At 43.2% G+C, this 15,263-nt stretch overlaps 1 protein-coding gene across 5 annotated transcripts in view; it reads left to right on the top strand.

The window, feature by feature from the left end:
- The window catches only part of si:dkeyp-84f3.9 (zinc finger protein 184), a 43,134-nt gene extending 28,107 nt beyond the window's left edge, over nucleotides 1-15,027 (top strand). For 3 of the 5 annotated variants that reach the window (XR_006055486.1, XR_006055487.1, XR_006055485.1), the window contains 2 exons: nucleotides 96-6,248; nucleotides 6,658-8,681. Coding sequence is in view for 2 of the 5 variants with exons in the window: in XM_014340562.2 (XP_014196048.1) it covers nucleotides 11,053-11,169; nucleotides 11,509-14,991 (3,600 nt within the window). In the remaining 3 variants the exon portion in view is untranslated. Of the gene's footprint in view, nucleotides 1-95; nucleotides 6,249-6,657; nucleotides 9,799-11,043; nucleotides 11,170-11,508 lie in introns of those variants that run through there. The other 2 variants (XM_014340562.2, XM_014340564.2) reach the window with 2 other exon arrangements.
- The last annotated feature ends 236 nt before the right edge of the window (nucleotides 15,028-15,263 follow it).

The raw sequence follows: 15,263 nt of genomic DNA, 5'->3' as shown, positions 1-15,263 counted from the left end.
TAAATATGTGTGCTTGTGTTGTATACTTTTAAATGGAGACTGTCTGCTTTCTATTGCTGACATCCTTTTGTTCATGTTGTCTGTGTGATTTACAGGAATCCATCCTGTTTGACCACCTGATTGCCTGCCTCACAGGGTAAATTGGCTGCCATGATGCTTGGGCTACAGGGAAACGCTGCCAAAGTGTATCGCTGTGTGGCTTGTTCAGCCACCTTTACTGGATTGGCCTCATTGCTAGTACATCAGGCAACCCATGCCAGCCCACCCTCCAAGGTCACCTCCCCTCCTCCAACCCAGCCTAACATCAGCCCACATGAAACGCCGTTTGCAAGTACAGACTCATCCATCGAGCACCTAAGCTCGCCAACACTCTTGCCTGACAGCCCTACACCTTCTTTCTTTATTTGTGATTGTGGAGAGGAATTTCAGGACTTTGGTCTTATGCTGGAGCACAAACGTTCACATATATCTCAAATACAGCTGCTGCAGCCCCTGGATAGTAACATTGTTCTCCCCAGTGCAACAGATTGCAATAAGGATTTTCCAACCCAGCGTGTATCATTCACTCCTGTAACCCAGTCCAGTTTGGCCCTTGCTTGTCCCTCTACCTCCAAGTCCCCAGCTGTTGAATTACCTACTTTAACAGCCCAAAAAGCAGATGTAAGCCTGGAGGACAATATTGCCATAGTAACCGATCCTCAAGGCCAGTGTGCTCCCCCTGAAAATGATAGTGAGGAGCAACTTCAGAACATGCCATCCACTGCCGAGCAAATAACAGAGACTGTAGAGGAAACTAATTTCGAGGAGAACACAAATGCTGTCCGCAGCTGTGAAAAAGGAGAGAATTTGCCCACAAATAACATCCTTATGAAGCTGCTCGCATCAGCGTACATGAAACACTTACCCCTTCCTCAGAGTCAGGATCAGAACGAAAACACAGTTATCCCCAAGCAGGAAGCTGTACCCGTGGATATAACACCAGGATCAAAAACAGAAGCGGCGCCAATCAATGATCTGTCTATTGCACAGTTGAGGCGACTCCTCGCAAAACCCGATATAAAGACAAAGGCTCCATCCATTAGCAGAATTCTTGAGTCCAGTAAGAAGAGGGTTGTCTCTCTGACTAAGACTTTATCTCCTGTTGTAGTTCTCGAGACTCGTCAAAAGCTCATGGATCCTGTTGGTAACGGAACATATGGGAAATACCAGTGTGGCCGCTGTCGTAGGGTTTTTCAGAACCTGGACAGATTGACAGAGCATCATTTTTTACACAAAAAAGAGAGGATTAAGTGTTGTCGTCGATGCAAACAGCTGATCATTGGGAGACTGCCTTTGCCTGACAATCATGTGTGCCCTCAGTTCGGAAACAGGGCTCTACCGCCATCGAGCGCTTTAAAATCCAAGTTTCCATTTGCACAGAAAATAGTGCCGTTCCACAGTCTCAACAATGCGAAAAAGGTTTTCTTCTGTCCAATGTGCAAGCACAGCTATGCACGGAGGTGGAACCTCAAAACGCACAAGTGCCAAGGTCCAAGGTCAGTCCTCTCTCAGCAGATCAATCCCTCAATACAGAAGATGCTAGCACTGCAGTCCACTAACAGCATTGCCAGTGATGGTGTGGATGAAGTCAGTGCTGCATCCCAGAATTCCAAGAGCATTGCCGTGGGCACGGAAGTTACTGGCCGTATCAAGGTAGAGGTGACCTCTCCAAATGCAGAGCAGTCTGCAGTTTCACAATTGGCCTGGGCTCGCCCAGCACAGAGCTTTTCCCCATTCTCCCTGAAATCTCCAGTGATGGAGCAGCACAAGGATAATTCTGTGTGTAGCATTTCACTCCAGCAAGGAGAAGAAAATAACTGGGATGCAGAAGCAGCCAATAGTGACGGTAGTAACGAAGGGCAGTGGACGATGCCTTTGGATGATGAAACGCAGGTGTTCAGTTCTGCAGAGAAGGGTGTTGATGATGAAGCGAAGAACTCCTTTTCAGTCGAACATGGTCTGCGCTATTTCGTCCGGGATGGAGTGAAACGATACCCGTGCAACAGATGTCAAAAAACCTACAGCCGTGCTTCAACTTTGAGGCGCCACCTGCGACTCTGTGGTTTCAGGCCACGTGGGTTTGGAGCTATAGCACAGGGTGGTAGTCAGGGTTTGATTACACTGAATGCCAATAATATCAAACCAATGTTTTCCTGTTTTGTCTGTGGGAAAACCTTCAACCGCAAAGATAACATGATGGTTCATAGAAAAAGATGTCAGTTTCAACGAACCATGGCAGATGTGGAAAGAGGGACTGTGCAGACGAGCTTGCCAGGCAATGGATCAGCAGAGCCAGCAAGTCAAACCCAGGAGGATGATGGAGGAAACTGGGGCATCATGTCACTGCCGTCTGTACTTCCAAGGAGGGTGACGTGTGAGTGTGGGGTCGGATTTACGTCTCCGAGACTTCTCTTGGAGCATTTGCAGAAGCATGCTCAAGAATCGTACACTTGTCCAACTTGTGGAGAAACAGTCAATTCCTGGGCAGACTATGAAGTTCATTTGCAGATTCACATGCATCCTCATCACCAGTTACTGAAGGGACTACAGCCACAGCGATCACAACCACTGTTGATTCGATTTCAGCAGCAGCAACCTCCACCGCCGCAGCAGCAACAGCAACAACAACAACAGCAGCAGCAGCAGGTTCAGTCAGTGCACCCTCCTCCACAGAAGCAATCACACCCAGAGCCACTACCAAATCCACCAAAGAAGCAGGGGAGGATTGTGTGCACACGATGCGGGAATACTTTTGCAACTCGCTGTTCCCTCCGAAGGCACATATCATGGAATCGATGCAAAGGTGCACGGGTTACAAATCAGTTTGCAAGCCCACCCAAAAGCGTGCACTGTTCCCACTGCAACGCTGACTTTCCAAACACCATCAGTCTGATTTTTCACCAGAGGAGCGGTGCCTGCAAGCCTGCCATCAAGCCTGTCCGCTGTCCTGTTTGCCTCCGCTGGTTTGGTACAGTGGAGAGTTTGCAGAAACACCTGCTGACTCACAAACAGTCTGAATCGTACCGATGCGACGTCTGCCAGGGAACATACCCAAACCTGAAATCACTCAAAAACCACCGCAGGAGGATTCATCGCATCATGGCTGGGGACATAAATCCAAAAACACAAGAACAGCTTACATCTTAACAACATTTTTTATAATTGTGTCTTTCTTGAGAGTGTTGGATTAAGAAATGAGCTCTTTTTTTATTATACTGTGTTCTTTTTGCTTTTTTGTTTTTAAACTTTACAGGATGTTGTACAGCTACATAAGGTGTTTTTTTAAAGTGCGATAGTAGCTTAACCCTCTTTAAAAATGTTAAAAAAACAAAAAACAAAACAGACATACTACACATTTTAGTTTTACTAAGTTGATCCTTATTTTCCCTGTGCTCAGTAGCCTGTAAATGATTGAATATTTGATAACCAAACTTTTATCATCGGGTTGGTGCTGTAGCTTGTTGTTGTTCTTGGTGTTAATAAAGATACCAGTATGTGAAACAGAAAAGTTGTGAACTCTCTCAATGGACATGTTAAGTATATTGACCAAACCTTATCAAGTAAAGGGTGCTTACTTCATGTCATCACAGTTTGATATTTTATGCCACCTCCATCATCCTATGTGGTCTTTTGGAGTATTGTATTAATATTTCTGTAACTTAAGGTTTTCATGAATGTGATGTACCAAGATCATTAGATTGCTGCTTCATACTTAAATTGTAGGTACCCAATAGAAAGAAAACATATCTGAGATTTGCATATTTATGAGAGAATACCAATTTCCCTCCCATTTTTTTTATTTCCTTAATCTGTGTGGTCAGTTATAGCTCACTTTGCATATTACATAAGTACTAAGTGGCTTACTTACCAGGCATTACAGCTTTTCTAAAAAACAATGGAGGAGCTCAATCCCGCCACAATTACCTGGACTCAAGGCTGCTGTCTGAACAGGCCACGTTAAAGTGTTTGTGGTATAATGGTAATCAGAATAAATCAACATGGTTGACAAATGAAAAGTACATGATGTGGGTGTGTAGTAAAGTTAAAATGCTGTGATCTACACTTGAGAGCACAGTGCTCAAAAGCTGTACAAACGGGATTTCAAGCAGTTTATTTAATCCCTACTTGAGGAGATTTTAACTTTATCAAATGACCCTCATTAGCAGAATTAGAAGTGCTTAATATCTGTGTGTCCAAGGCAACATTCTAGAGCAAGTGGCACTGAGTCTGCTGCCATTTCCAAGGTCTGGATTGAACATTGTAAGTCAGTGCTTTTCTTTACAGCGTGAAATCTACAATTCACTGACATAAACTGCAGCAAATGCAAAAGTAGATTAGTAACAATCAGTATAGGTATTAGTTTAAGTAAAACTCACAGGCTGTGCCTGCTGTCGGAAGGTTTAATAACATTCGTGTTAACTTGTTTGTGTAAGACTCACTTAGGCTGGATTAAACTGGATTAAATGTACAGGTCTCACTGAGCTAGTGACATGGATAAAGGTCTTACCGCACACTCACCAGACACTATTAGGTACTTTTGGTGAAGCCATTTTTGCTTTCAGAAATGCTTTATTTCTTTGTCTCAGAGTCAACAAGGTGCAGGAAACATTCCTCAGAGATTTTGGTCCACGTTGACATGATAGCATCATAGTTGCTGGAGCAACTGTGTGATGCAGCTTTGAGCTGCACATCCATCATGTGAATCTCCTTTTCTCCCACATCCCAAAGGTGCAGTGAACTCACTGCCATGTTCAAGAAACCAGTTTCAGATCATTTAAACTTTGTGATGTGTTATTCTGCAAGAAGCAGACATCAGAATATGGGTACACTGTGGTCACACAGGGTTGGACATGGTCAGCAACAACAGGTAGGCTTTGGTGTTTAAATGGTGTTCACTTGATACTAGTAGGTCCTAAGTATACCAGTAAATTATTCTTTACACCATTATAGCAGTATTGGGGTTTTTAAGGAGAAGGAAATATTAGCAATATTATGAAAGAATGGAAAAGATACTGAAACGAAAGGAGTAAAGCTTTGACTTATGAACCTTTGTTGTTGTAAAGTTTGATCTCAACAAAATCTCTCTTTATCAAACTATTTGTCAAAGTTCTTCAGGCAATAACTAAGAACTTAGTTTATGTAAAATGAAATTGTAAATTGTATAGAAATTGTATCTAAACCTAAATGTCCAAATCTAGTTCAGTATGGTCAAAGTTGAAGACCTCGTATACAAATAAATTCACTGTGTATTTAGATTATTCTCATATAGTTCCATATATAATTTAATGTGTAGATGTGTTTGGAAACTTGAGACAAACTTCTAACTTTTTACTTATATAAATAAAACCTAATAAAGAAATAATTATTTTGAAACCATATGAATAACAACTATCAAACCCTACAGCGAGTCAACAAATCCAATATATATATTCAATAAATACATTGAAATAAACAAAGTATGATAGATTAGTAGTTTTCAGCATAATTCAAATTATGGACAAAGCCTACAAGAGATAATTACCACTTAATATCCAGAAGCTGTTTCGTATTGGTAGATTTGGCAAGTTTTTCACAGGCACAGCCCACGTGCTCAGCTCTACTGCTAAATCACCAAATATGGCACCATTTAAGAAGAAATTAATAGGCTTCCCAGACAAAATTATTCAGTACTGTGATAACTGTTTACTGCGAAGATGCTTTAGATTTAAAGAGTTCATCTGTAGTTGTAAAATTGACATCAGTGATCTATTATTTCTTTGTTTTTCTTCTCTTTGTCTTGATTAAAAGGTGAGGTGAGTTGTAGTTGAATTGATTTTCTTGAGGTGTTTTAGCTTTAGCATCAGCCTACACCCTTTCGGTTTGTTCTGTAAATTGAATAAAGATAGGGTATCTAAAACTTTATTGCTGGTTTTGTTTGTTTGTTTTGTTTTGTTATGTTTTGGGGGATTTTCTGATTTTCCTGATTTTTATTGTTATACTCGGTGAATGCGTTAAGATTCCCAGTTGGTGGCGCTAGTGCAACATAACAGCGTGTGATGTTTAAGAGAAGAAGATGAGGATTTCTCTTCTTTTTTCCCCTTCTTCCCTCTTGTTTGTTCGGTGTGGTTACAGGCTAACTGCTACCTATTTGTGCTACATACCGGCGACTCAGCCCATTTGTTAATGTCTCGCAAAACGACACCAGACAAACAGTTTGCAGCTTTTCCAAGGTAGTGCCTTACTATTGGGATGGCAGCGGTTTCGTTTTCATGTTGGAATGAGCTAATGATGTTGTATGTGATGTAGCAGAGGCTAACGCTAGCATGCTAGGCATGTAGCAAAGGAAGCGCGCGTTAGATAAAAAAAAAAGCCGTTATTAATTTTACAGCGTTGCTAGCTAAGGTGCTTTACCCTCCAGATGTCTCAAGTGTACAGTGCATTTTTGTGAATAATTCACCGCCTAATAATTTGGTTTTCCTTTCAAAGTTGTAGTGATTTGCTGGTAATTGTGCAGAAGTTTGGGCTTTCCTTTATAGGCGAACAGCAAATGCATTTTAAACATGTAAAAAGAAGGTAAAGGTGATGTTCCGTACACTGCTTGTGATTCATATTTATTCTCAAACCTGCTTCTTCTACCAGGACCAGCGTGCTCCCCGTTAGCAGTGAACACACTAATGCTCAGTGTGAGGATGGAGACAGGAAGGCAAAGCACCCTGGATTACAACTTGGTCACAGACCTGATGAATGGAGGGCAGTTTTGCTTCAGCTGTGAGCAGATATTTGCAAACAGGAAATGCCTGGAGGAGCATATGTGTTCATCCGCGAGTTTCATCTGCTCCTGCGGGACCGAGTTTACTGAGTACAAGCACATGCAGGAGCACAGCACTATGCATGAGCCCGGGCACCAAGTGCTTGATCACAAAACCATACGGAACCGCAGGATAGAGAAGCGCATAGAGGAGGAGGAGAAACTTAAAAGGATACAGAAGGGTGAGGTAATCTGGAATACGCCTAAAATGACCAATGCTTGGACAAAGGCCAGTGCACCCCCAGTTTCTTTGCCAGTGACTCCTGTGCTGCAGGTACCCAGTGCGTCGGTGTGTGTGCCGCAGCTTTGCGTGCAGCCTGCAAAAATTTCACAAGTGCCTGAGTTGAACCCATCAATGTCACAAGCATCTTTGCTCCCAAACCCCGCATCCTCAACAACAGACATGCAGAATATTTTCGCAGATGTTGGCGCACCGACAGTGGATGTCTGGACGCTTTATCAGCCAGTTGTGTTGCTTCCAACAGTGCGCAAGTTTAACAAGCAAAAGCCATACTCTTGTGGTAAGTGTGGGCAGTGTTTTTTCTCAAAGACCTTACTCATCTCCCACCACAACTTTCATGTTCCTGACAAAATTTCGGGCTGCATAGGATGTGGGCTGCTGCTCTCCAACAAAAAGATCGTGCCTCGCTACCATGTATGTAACTCATCAAACAACGGTTCCAAATTCAGGCTAGTCACAGCAAAGCCACTTGGTTTCAAGACTATGAACGTGACAAGTGGGGCAAAGACTCTGAGCGCCCTGGGTCTTCCGACTACTTCCTCTCTGCAGGTGACAAATCAGAATATTGGTGAACCGCCCCCCACTTCCATCTTGAAAATTAAGAGTGTCCCTTTCATTACCAAACAGGGGGTACGTGTCACTCCATTATTGCAGTTTAAGAATGCATCCAACCCCAACATCGGTGTGTCCTTTCCATCAAAGCCTCAGACTCAAAATCCTAGTTTGCAGTTAAAGATGCCCACAAACTCTGCAGGGGTGTCTTCTGCATCAAGTGGCTTCCCATGCCGAGTCTGTCATATTTCTTTTGAATCTGCTCAACTCCTTCAGAGGCACAAGTGTGTCAAAGCACGGGAGTTTATGGCCCAACACGTGCGAGGTGGCATGCAGCAGTTCAAAAAGACGATGCCAGCGGCAAGCCCAGTTCCTGCTCAGGTAAATGGCAAAAGGAAATACATTATACCACCTTCTGGTAATGTGAAGAAGAGCCAAATCCTGACTGTAAACTTGGAAAAAGGGCCTGTCAACGGGAACACGGGAGTAGATAGTGATGATGACTGTTACATCGTTGAAGGCGGACCAGACAAACCTGCTGAGATGATTTACCAAGTAATGTCATCTGTACCAATCAAGACTTGACAAAACTAGTGAGGCACATCCAGTCTGCATGTCATGTAAAATATGGACCAAGCGCATAGAGATGGCGACATCCTGGTTGAAAGGAATCTGCTCAGTTCACTGCACAGGAGCATGATGCTTCCTGGTTTGCTCAAGACTGTTTTAAGATATAGAGAGTAGTGATAATAAAAATGCATCTTTAATTCACCTCGATTTCTTTTGTTAATGCATTTCGAATTTATGAAAGTATGAAGGTGGTACCTCTGTGGTGGTTGCAGAAGATGGAAAAAAAAAAAAAAGTACGTATGTGGGGGTTGAATCATGTTTGGTGCCCTAACCGGCACTATTATAGTTTTTGCTCTGTTTTTATGTTTTTAGTATGATCAGAATGTTGTGAAGCTGTGGGGATTGGCCAAAATGCCCAGTGTGTTCATACCAGCTTTGTAGAGACTTTTAAGAATACAATATATAATGTATTAAAGTATATTTTCAAACTCAGTGTTTTGTGTTCACGACACTTTATAGTATTACGTCACAACAATGTGATTGGTCACTTGCAATGTTGAACCTGGAACAACATTTATTATGATGATTTGGAAATGACACGAGGATATCAGATCCTGCATATTTTAATACTGCATTGTAAAGCGCTGGTAATCTTTCACAAAGTACATCAAATACATACAAACGTGAAAAATAATTCATTATAGATATTTTAAAGATATTGTCTGAAAATGAGGTATATTAATAGTGTATTAGGGGTTTTTTTTCTTAATTTTTATCAAGTTTTGTGCCTCCACTCTTAAAATTGCCTGTTTTTTGTATCCACCAAACTAATGATGGCAGTTTCATTGTCATTAGTGGTTCTCCAGCAGAGGGAGCTGTTTCAAAGCACAAACAGCGACGTCGTGCGTCCATTCATTATGAGGTAACATCCATACCTTAAAATCAAAGATGCTGCATGCGGAGTTCACTTGTTGTCTGTGTGTAATAGAAGCGTCAATTTAAATCCTATGTGTTCAGATAACATATGCCAAACTGGATATATATTGGGTGTACACTGAGATACTTGATGCTTGCACATCTGACACGGACTCCCTGCGAAAACTTAAAACTGCAGAACGAGTAGGAGTTGGGCATACTCACGTTATTGTTAATTGCTAAATGAATGTATGTCTTTTTGCCTTCCACGCTTCTTGTTTATAACATTTCTAATTGTCTCAGCAACACACACATATTGAAAAACAGAACAAATCTGCTGTTTTTGTGTGCGCGTGTTCTGATTACAATTTTTAAAGTTTTCCCGATGAGGAGTTCCGAAATTTCCCACAGCACTCTAACTACGCGCTCTGTGCGCTCGGCTTAATTAACAGTTTTTTCAGATTGCTTTGTGTGTGGATACCGACTGATTCACTTCTGCAAACTGTTCAGAAAAGAAGAAAAAGCGAGGCCCACATTAACAGCTCAGCTCTTAGATCAGTGCATCCCTGTAAGAAAAGGGCGTCCAAAATGCCTCGTAGCCACAGCTTGAGTTAGCCAGTGCTAGCTAGTTCTAGTTTGAGCGGCGGTCAGCGCATGGCTACGCAGAAACCAGTTCTGACTCTCTCCCACGCAGGCAAGCACTTTGTGTTTACTATCACCCATCACAGATGAACTACACATGCGTTACTAGCTGTAAAGAAAGTTGTGTGAGCAGGCGTAGCGATTAATGCTTAAGGTTCGTGTGGCCTGTGATGTCAAATTATCGGAGCTAGCGATGTGGCCTAGCACACGATAACGCCTAACTCACATTGTTAGTCACGGCTTTGGTAGCTTTGAATGATAACTGGTAGCCGGGTTTCTTTTTAAATCTGTAAATGCTGTAAAACATTATAGAAGTGAGCCAGTGGGGCACGGCTGTGTCTGAGAGGGGGTTTAAATGTGAGTCAGCAGCTCGTGAGCATCACAAAGTCTCCATCAGATGAAGTGTTCCTGCAGTGGAGATGAAAGGCAGGATAACAATAGCAACCATGCACATCTTGTCAAGCTAGGCTGGATTTCTTCTGTTACATCTAATGCATATGCCCTGTGCTTTTGCAAACTGCAGTGAATCTACTTTGAGCCTGGATAGTGTGCATGTTTCTGCGGGTTCGGTCGCTTTAAACTGTTGGTGATAGATGATGAGCTTTAAATATTGTCATACAGAGTATTGTTATTGATGCTAAAGATACCTATTGATACCTAAAGATACCTAAAGATAAATAGCTTGTAAGCAGTTGTGTAATGATACATCATTATTTATAAGATGCTGTATGGTTTTTATTTTTTTAAATTGGCAAAGTCCATCTGCTTCTGACTAACTTTTATATAACTGTTGTAGAAGAAATGCTAGATTTACCTCTGGAAATGTAATGGGAAAAGGGTGTCAGTCCCCTTAGAGGTGTATTTTCAAGTCTTGAGGTTATGAAACTCAGCAGTTCTCTGTAAAACCAGTTGCAAACTCTGCTTCTTTCCCAGCGGATTTAGATAATTTTAAAAGGTTGCTCATCTTTTTTGGGGAAAGCTTGACGTTTTGCAAAGCAGCATATGCTTATTGAGCTTGAATCTGGCTGTGTGTGATCCAGTTATGGCCTTTACTATACTTCTCCAGTATATATTTGCAGTTTGGTACCCCTATCTGTAAAAATAGTCAGTGGGTGCATGAGATGATCCCAGTTCAACCATCCACTTTAAACTTATCACGACAAATGGGCATGGCATGCAGTTTATTAGTAATTTTCTATTTTTCATCCTGGGAATAATTACTCCCCAGCCCGAAGCGTTTTTGCTTTTACGCGTCGCTGCTCGTTTTACAACCTCCTTGTCGCTGTTTAATCCACAGACTCTTGACATGGGGAGTAAAATGTCCTTCAGCAGAGGAAGCAGTGACCAAAATACAGTCTCTGAGTTAACTTCTGTGGCACCTCAACCTCGCAGTTCCAATCATGCCTCTTCGGACTGCAAGCAGGTAGCCAGTAAGAAAGACAAGTGGATGAGCTTGTGCTGTTTATTACAGTATACAGCGTCATTTAAATCTGCACTAATGAAGACCGCAGTCTGATGTGATGTGTTATGAAGTCATGCATCTGTGCATATGTGAATATGCACGCTTAGTTTTCCAGTTTGAACCAATTTTGGTAGATATATTTGTGCAAATATCGCTCTATAGTTTTTGAAATGTGCAAATGATTCATGTTCATGTGTTTATTCTTTCCACCTTTAATAAACATGCTTTTCCAAATGATTTGTGCAACAAAAAATAAAATCATTAATTCATTCATGTTCACTCTTCTTTTTACTTCCACAGATACCCGAAGGTAAGACATGCAGTGAGGGAGACGTGGACTCCAGGCGGGGAGATAAAATGAAAGGGACGGCGTTGAAACAGCCTGGGAGCCGGGAGTCTGATGTTCATGTCAGCTCTGAAAGCGCTGGTGAGAGAAACTGTCAGCGCAGTGAGGCAGTGCCCTCGCAGGCAGAGGTGGAAGCAAAATCTCTGACTCCTGCTAGCGTGTGCAGCTCTGCAACAGACAGCCAAGGGAAGCCCGTGATCATCCACAAGAAACGTGGGAGACCCCGTAAAATCAAACCAGCCCCGACTGAAGACAAAAGAGGTCCAGATGCTGCAGATGCTGTTCAGCATAAGGAAGTTAGCACCACCATACCTTTGCCAGCAAGTGTGGAAAACCACAACAGTGACGATTTGCCTTACGCTGTGGATAGTAAGTTAATAAATAGTGCGGCTCATAATGAGATGCCCGCTCCTCAGCCTGTCCTGGATAACAACGTACAAGTCGCTGCTCCTTTGCTGCCAAAAAGAAGACCAGGAAGGCCAAGAAAATCAGAAATGGCAGCTTTTCAAAACCAGGTTTCTATGGCTGCTCCTGGTTCTCATGCTAATAAGTTTAGCAGTCCTGCACGAACACTGAGGAGTAGGGTGGAGCAACCTACTTTGATGCAGGATGATAAGTTAGAATCTCATAGCAAGAAGGACAAGGAGGATCTAAAACAAACTGAAGCGGGGACTACAGAAAGTACTCGTACATCCAACTCTAAAGGTGTGAAGAGACGAAGGACTAAGTTGCAAATTGATCAGCAACTTCCAGCAAAAGTGTCCAAGCTGGATGAATCCGAGGAGGCCTTGCTGACGTTGAGCACTGACATTGACTGCGGAAAAAGCACAGAGACAGAAAAACAGGTGGACACTGACAAACATGAGACTGATTCAGATGTGAGGGATGCTCAGCTCCCACTGCATTCTGGGGAAGGACTAGAGCAGGAGAAGCAACAAGACAAAACTGCATTACCAAAAGCAGAGGTGAATTCCCAGCCTGAGCCTGAAGCTATTCCTTCAGACAGCTTGAAAGAATCTGATTTGCCAAACCCAACTCAGACTGATAACCTTAAAGTAAATCAGTCATTGGACATAAATGGCAGCGAGGAGTCACCATCAGAAACACCAGACTTCTCAGAGTCTCCAGCAGATGCAGAGCTGCCAAAGCCCTCTAGCACAGATACCCTGACTCCCCCTGAGCAAACGCGGACATCTATTGGGGCCCCGTTTGCTGTCAAAGCTGAGAATTTAGAGCTGGAGCATTTAAAACCTGCGCCCAGGTCAAATAGCCCCAATTCTTCCCAGCACAGCACCACTCCCTTAGTTAAATCTGAGGTTCCAAATGTTGTTTTTCGACGCAAGAGAGGTGGTAAGAGGAGGAGGATGGTAAACAAGGTTTTATTACCAAGAGAGCGTCTTGTAGAGAACCACGAAGCGGGTAGTGACACCCAACCAAAAACAAACTGCAGTGATGAGGAAAAGGAAGCTAACGCCAATGTTGGCGAAAATGTCATCTATACTAAAAAGGGGGGTAAAACCCTGTTGAAATGTGGTTACTGTGGTCGTACTTTTAAGTTTCTGTCTCAGTTCGTCATCCATCAGCGCATTCATACAGGAGAGAGGCCGTTCAAGTGTTCAGAGTGTGGCAAGGGTTTTAGCAAAAACTCTAACTTAAATCTTCATCTCAAGACCCACAGAAAGAGCAACATATATCAGAAGTGCCCATATTGCAAGATTAAATTCTCTTGCTCTGAGTACGCTGCACATATGGAAATGCACGCACACGAGCTGAACGAGGAGTGTAAGAACAGCAAGGCTGAGGAACAGAGCAGAGAACCAGCAGAGGAAAGCAGCAGGGAGCTGCAAAGAGCAGTGGAAAAAAGAGAGAAAAAAGTCTGCCAGTACTGTGGCAAATCATTCCCATTTCAGTCGGCGCTCATAAGACACGTCCGAGTCCACACAGGAGAGAAGCCTTATAAGTGCGACATCTGTGGCAAAGCTTTCGGGCAGGCCTATTTCCTCCGTGTTCACGAGCTCACGCATTGGTCTGTGAAGCGTTACAACTGCACCCATTGTGAAAAATCATTTACTCACTACAGCAATGCAAAAAATCACTCATGTAGACCTTTGGGAAGTGATGACAACGCGCAAGAACACAGACGCCCAAAGCCTTCGCTAACGTACACATGCCACATCTGCAAGAATGTTTTTGACCATTTGCAGGAGTTCAACACCCACATGCGAGAGCACACCGGCGCAAAGCTTTATCGCTGCTTGTACTGCGACAAGCTGTTCGGTGTGCTGTCTGAATTCAACGCCCATCGCAGTCAGTGCAGCGTGGAAAAAAATGCCTCCAGCTCTGCAATTAAGGAGGAGGAGACTGTGTCGTTAATTCAGTACACAGTGCCTGCGCTCAGGTGCTCATCGGCGCACAATTCAGCTCTGGTGGCAGCTGCCAGCTGTGAAACACAGAAGAAACAGCCACAGATCATCCGCAAGAAACGCTCCAACAACTTGAAAAAACCGTTCCAGTCCACGGTCATACCAGCTCACAGTCTCTCACACCTAGTGTCAAAGTTAAACAAAGTAGACAACAGATCAGATCCCAGGAGATATCTGTGCCCAAACTGTGGGCGACTCTTCAGACACATGGGCAGGCTCAGAGCCCACATGCTCACACACGCCCCAGGTCAAAGCTACACCTGTGCCTGCTGTGGTAAAACACTAGGAAGCTGGAAAAAGTTGTGGCACCATCAGAGAATTCATCGTCACAGGGATGGCCGCTTCACGTGTCCTCAGTGCGGGCAAGGTTTTCGGTTTGTAGAGCCTTACAAAAAGCACATGAGTGAGCACCCAGAGTTCCAGTGGGTTCAAGTCAGGCCCAAGAAAGTGTTTCTGCCTTATCAATGCGAGCGCTGCAGGTGCAGCTTTAAAACTCTAGACATGCTGTTTAGTCACCAGCTCTGCCATTCCTCAACGCAAGACATACGCAAAGACTCTGATTTTGATCTATCAGTAGATGATCGCAATGCACCGTCAAACACGAAAACGCTAAACCCTCCCACCAATAATGGCATAGAAACATTACGCCAGGCTTCTGAGGAAATTAAATCTCTCTCAGATCCCTTATCTAAATATCCAGACCCGGTTTTTCAAGAATCAATTGTGACTTCCTGTGTTCAAAGCCGGGATCCTGATTTGGGTAATTCTTCTGAGCATCCCAGCAGGGCAAATGTAGTGCAAGATAAAGAGGCCAGTTGTGACAGTGTAGGTAAAAATGGACTTGGAAAACCCATTACCCCTTTAAGAACTGTGAAGAAACACGTGACTCAGAATGCCAGCATGTCAAATGAAAAGCCTTCAGATGGTGTGAGCTGTGCTGTGTGTGGAAGTTCCTACGCAGCCATTTCAGACCTTTATCAGCATTATTTGCAGCACGCTAGAGGCCAGGTGTAATGAATTGAAATCAAAATAAATTTCAGTGGCCATCGACGTTCTGTGCCCATCACGTTTTTCCACTCTGGGGTCCTTGTAATCCTGTATTAAGCTACATTTCCACACAAATGTCCCAGGAAATTTCAAGGCACAAAAAGCTTTCTTCAGACTGTTGGTCGTCTGCATTTCCACCATGATTTAAAGAGCTGTGAAGATTAGGCAAATTAGGCATGCCACTATATTGCAGATCACTACTTCAGCGTAGAGCACACTAAAATGTTGATGTTGTAATG

Source organism: Haplochromis burtoni, unplaced genomic scaffold (genome assembly GCF_018398535.1).
Source record: "Haplochromis burtoni strain Fernald_Lab_line unplaced genomic scaffold, NCSU_Asbu1 Contig_376, whole genome shotgun sequence".
Lineage (NCBI taxonomy): Eukaryota > Metazoa > Chordata > Actinopteri > Cichliformes > Cichlidae > Haplochromis > Haplochromis burtoni.
Note: the sequence above shows the minus strand (reverse complement) of the source record. Positions and strands in the feature narration are given on the sequence as shown.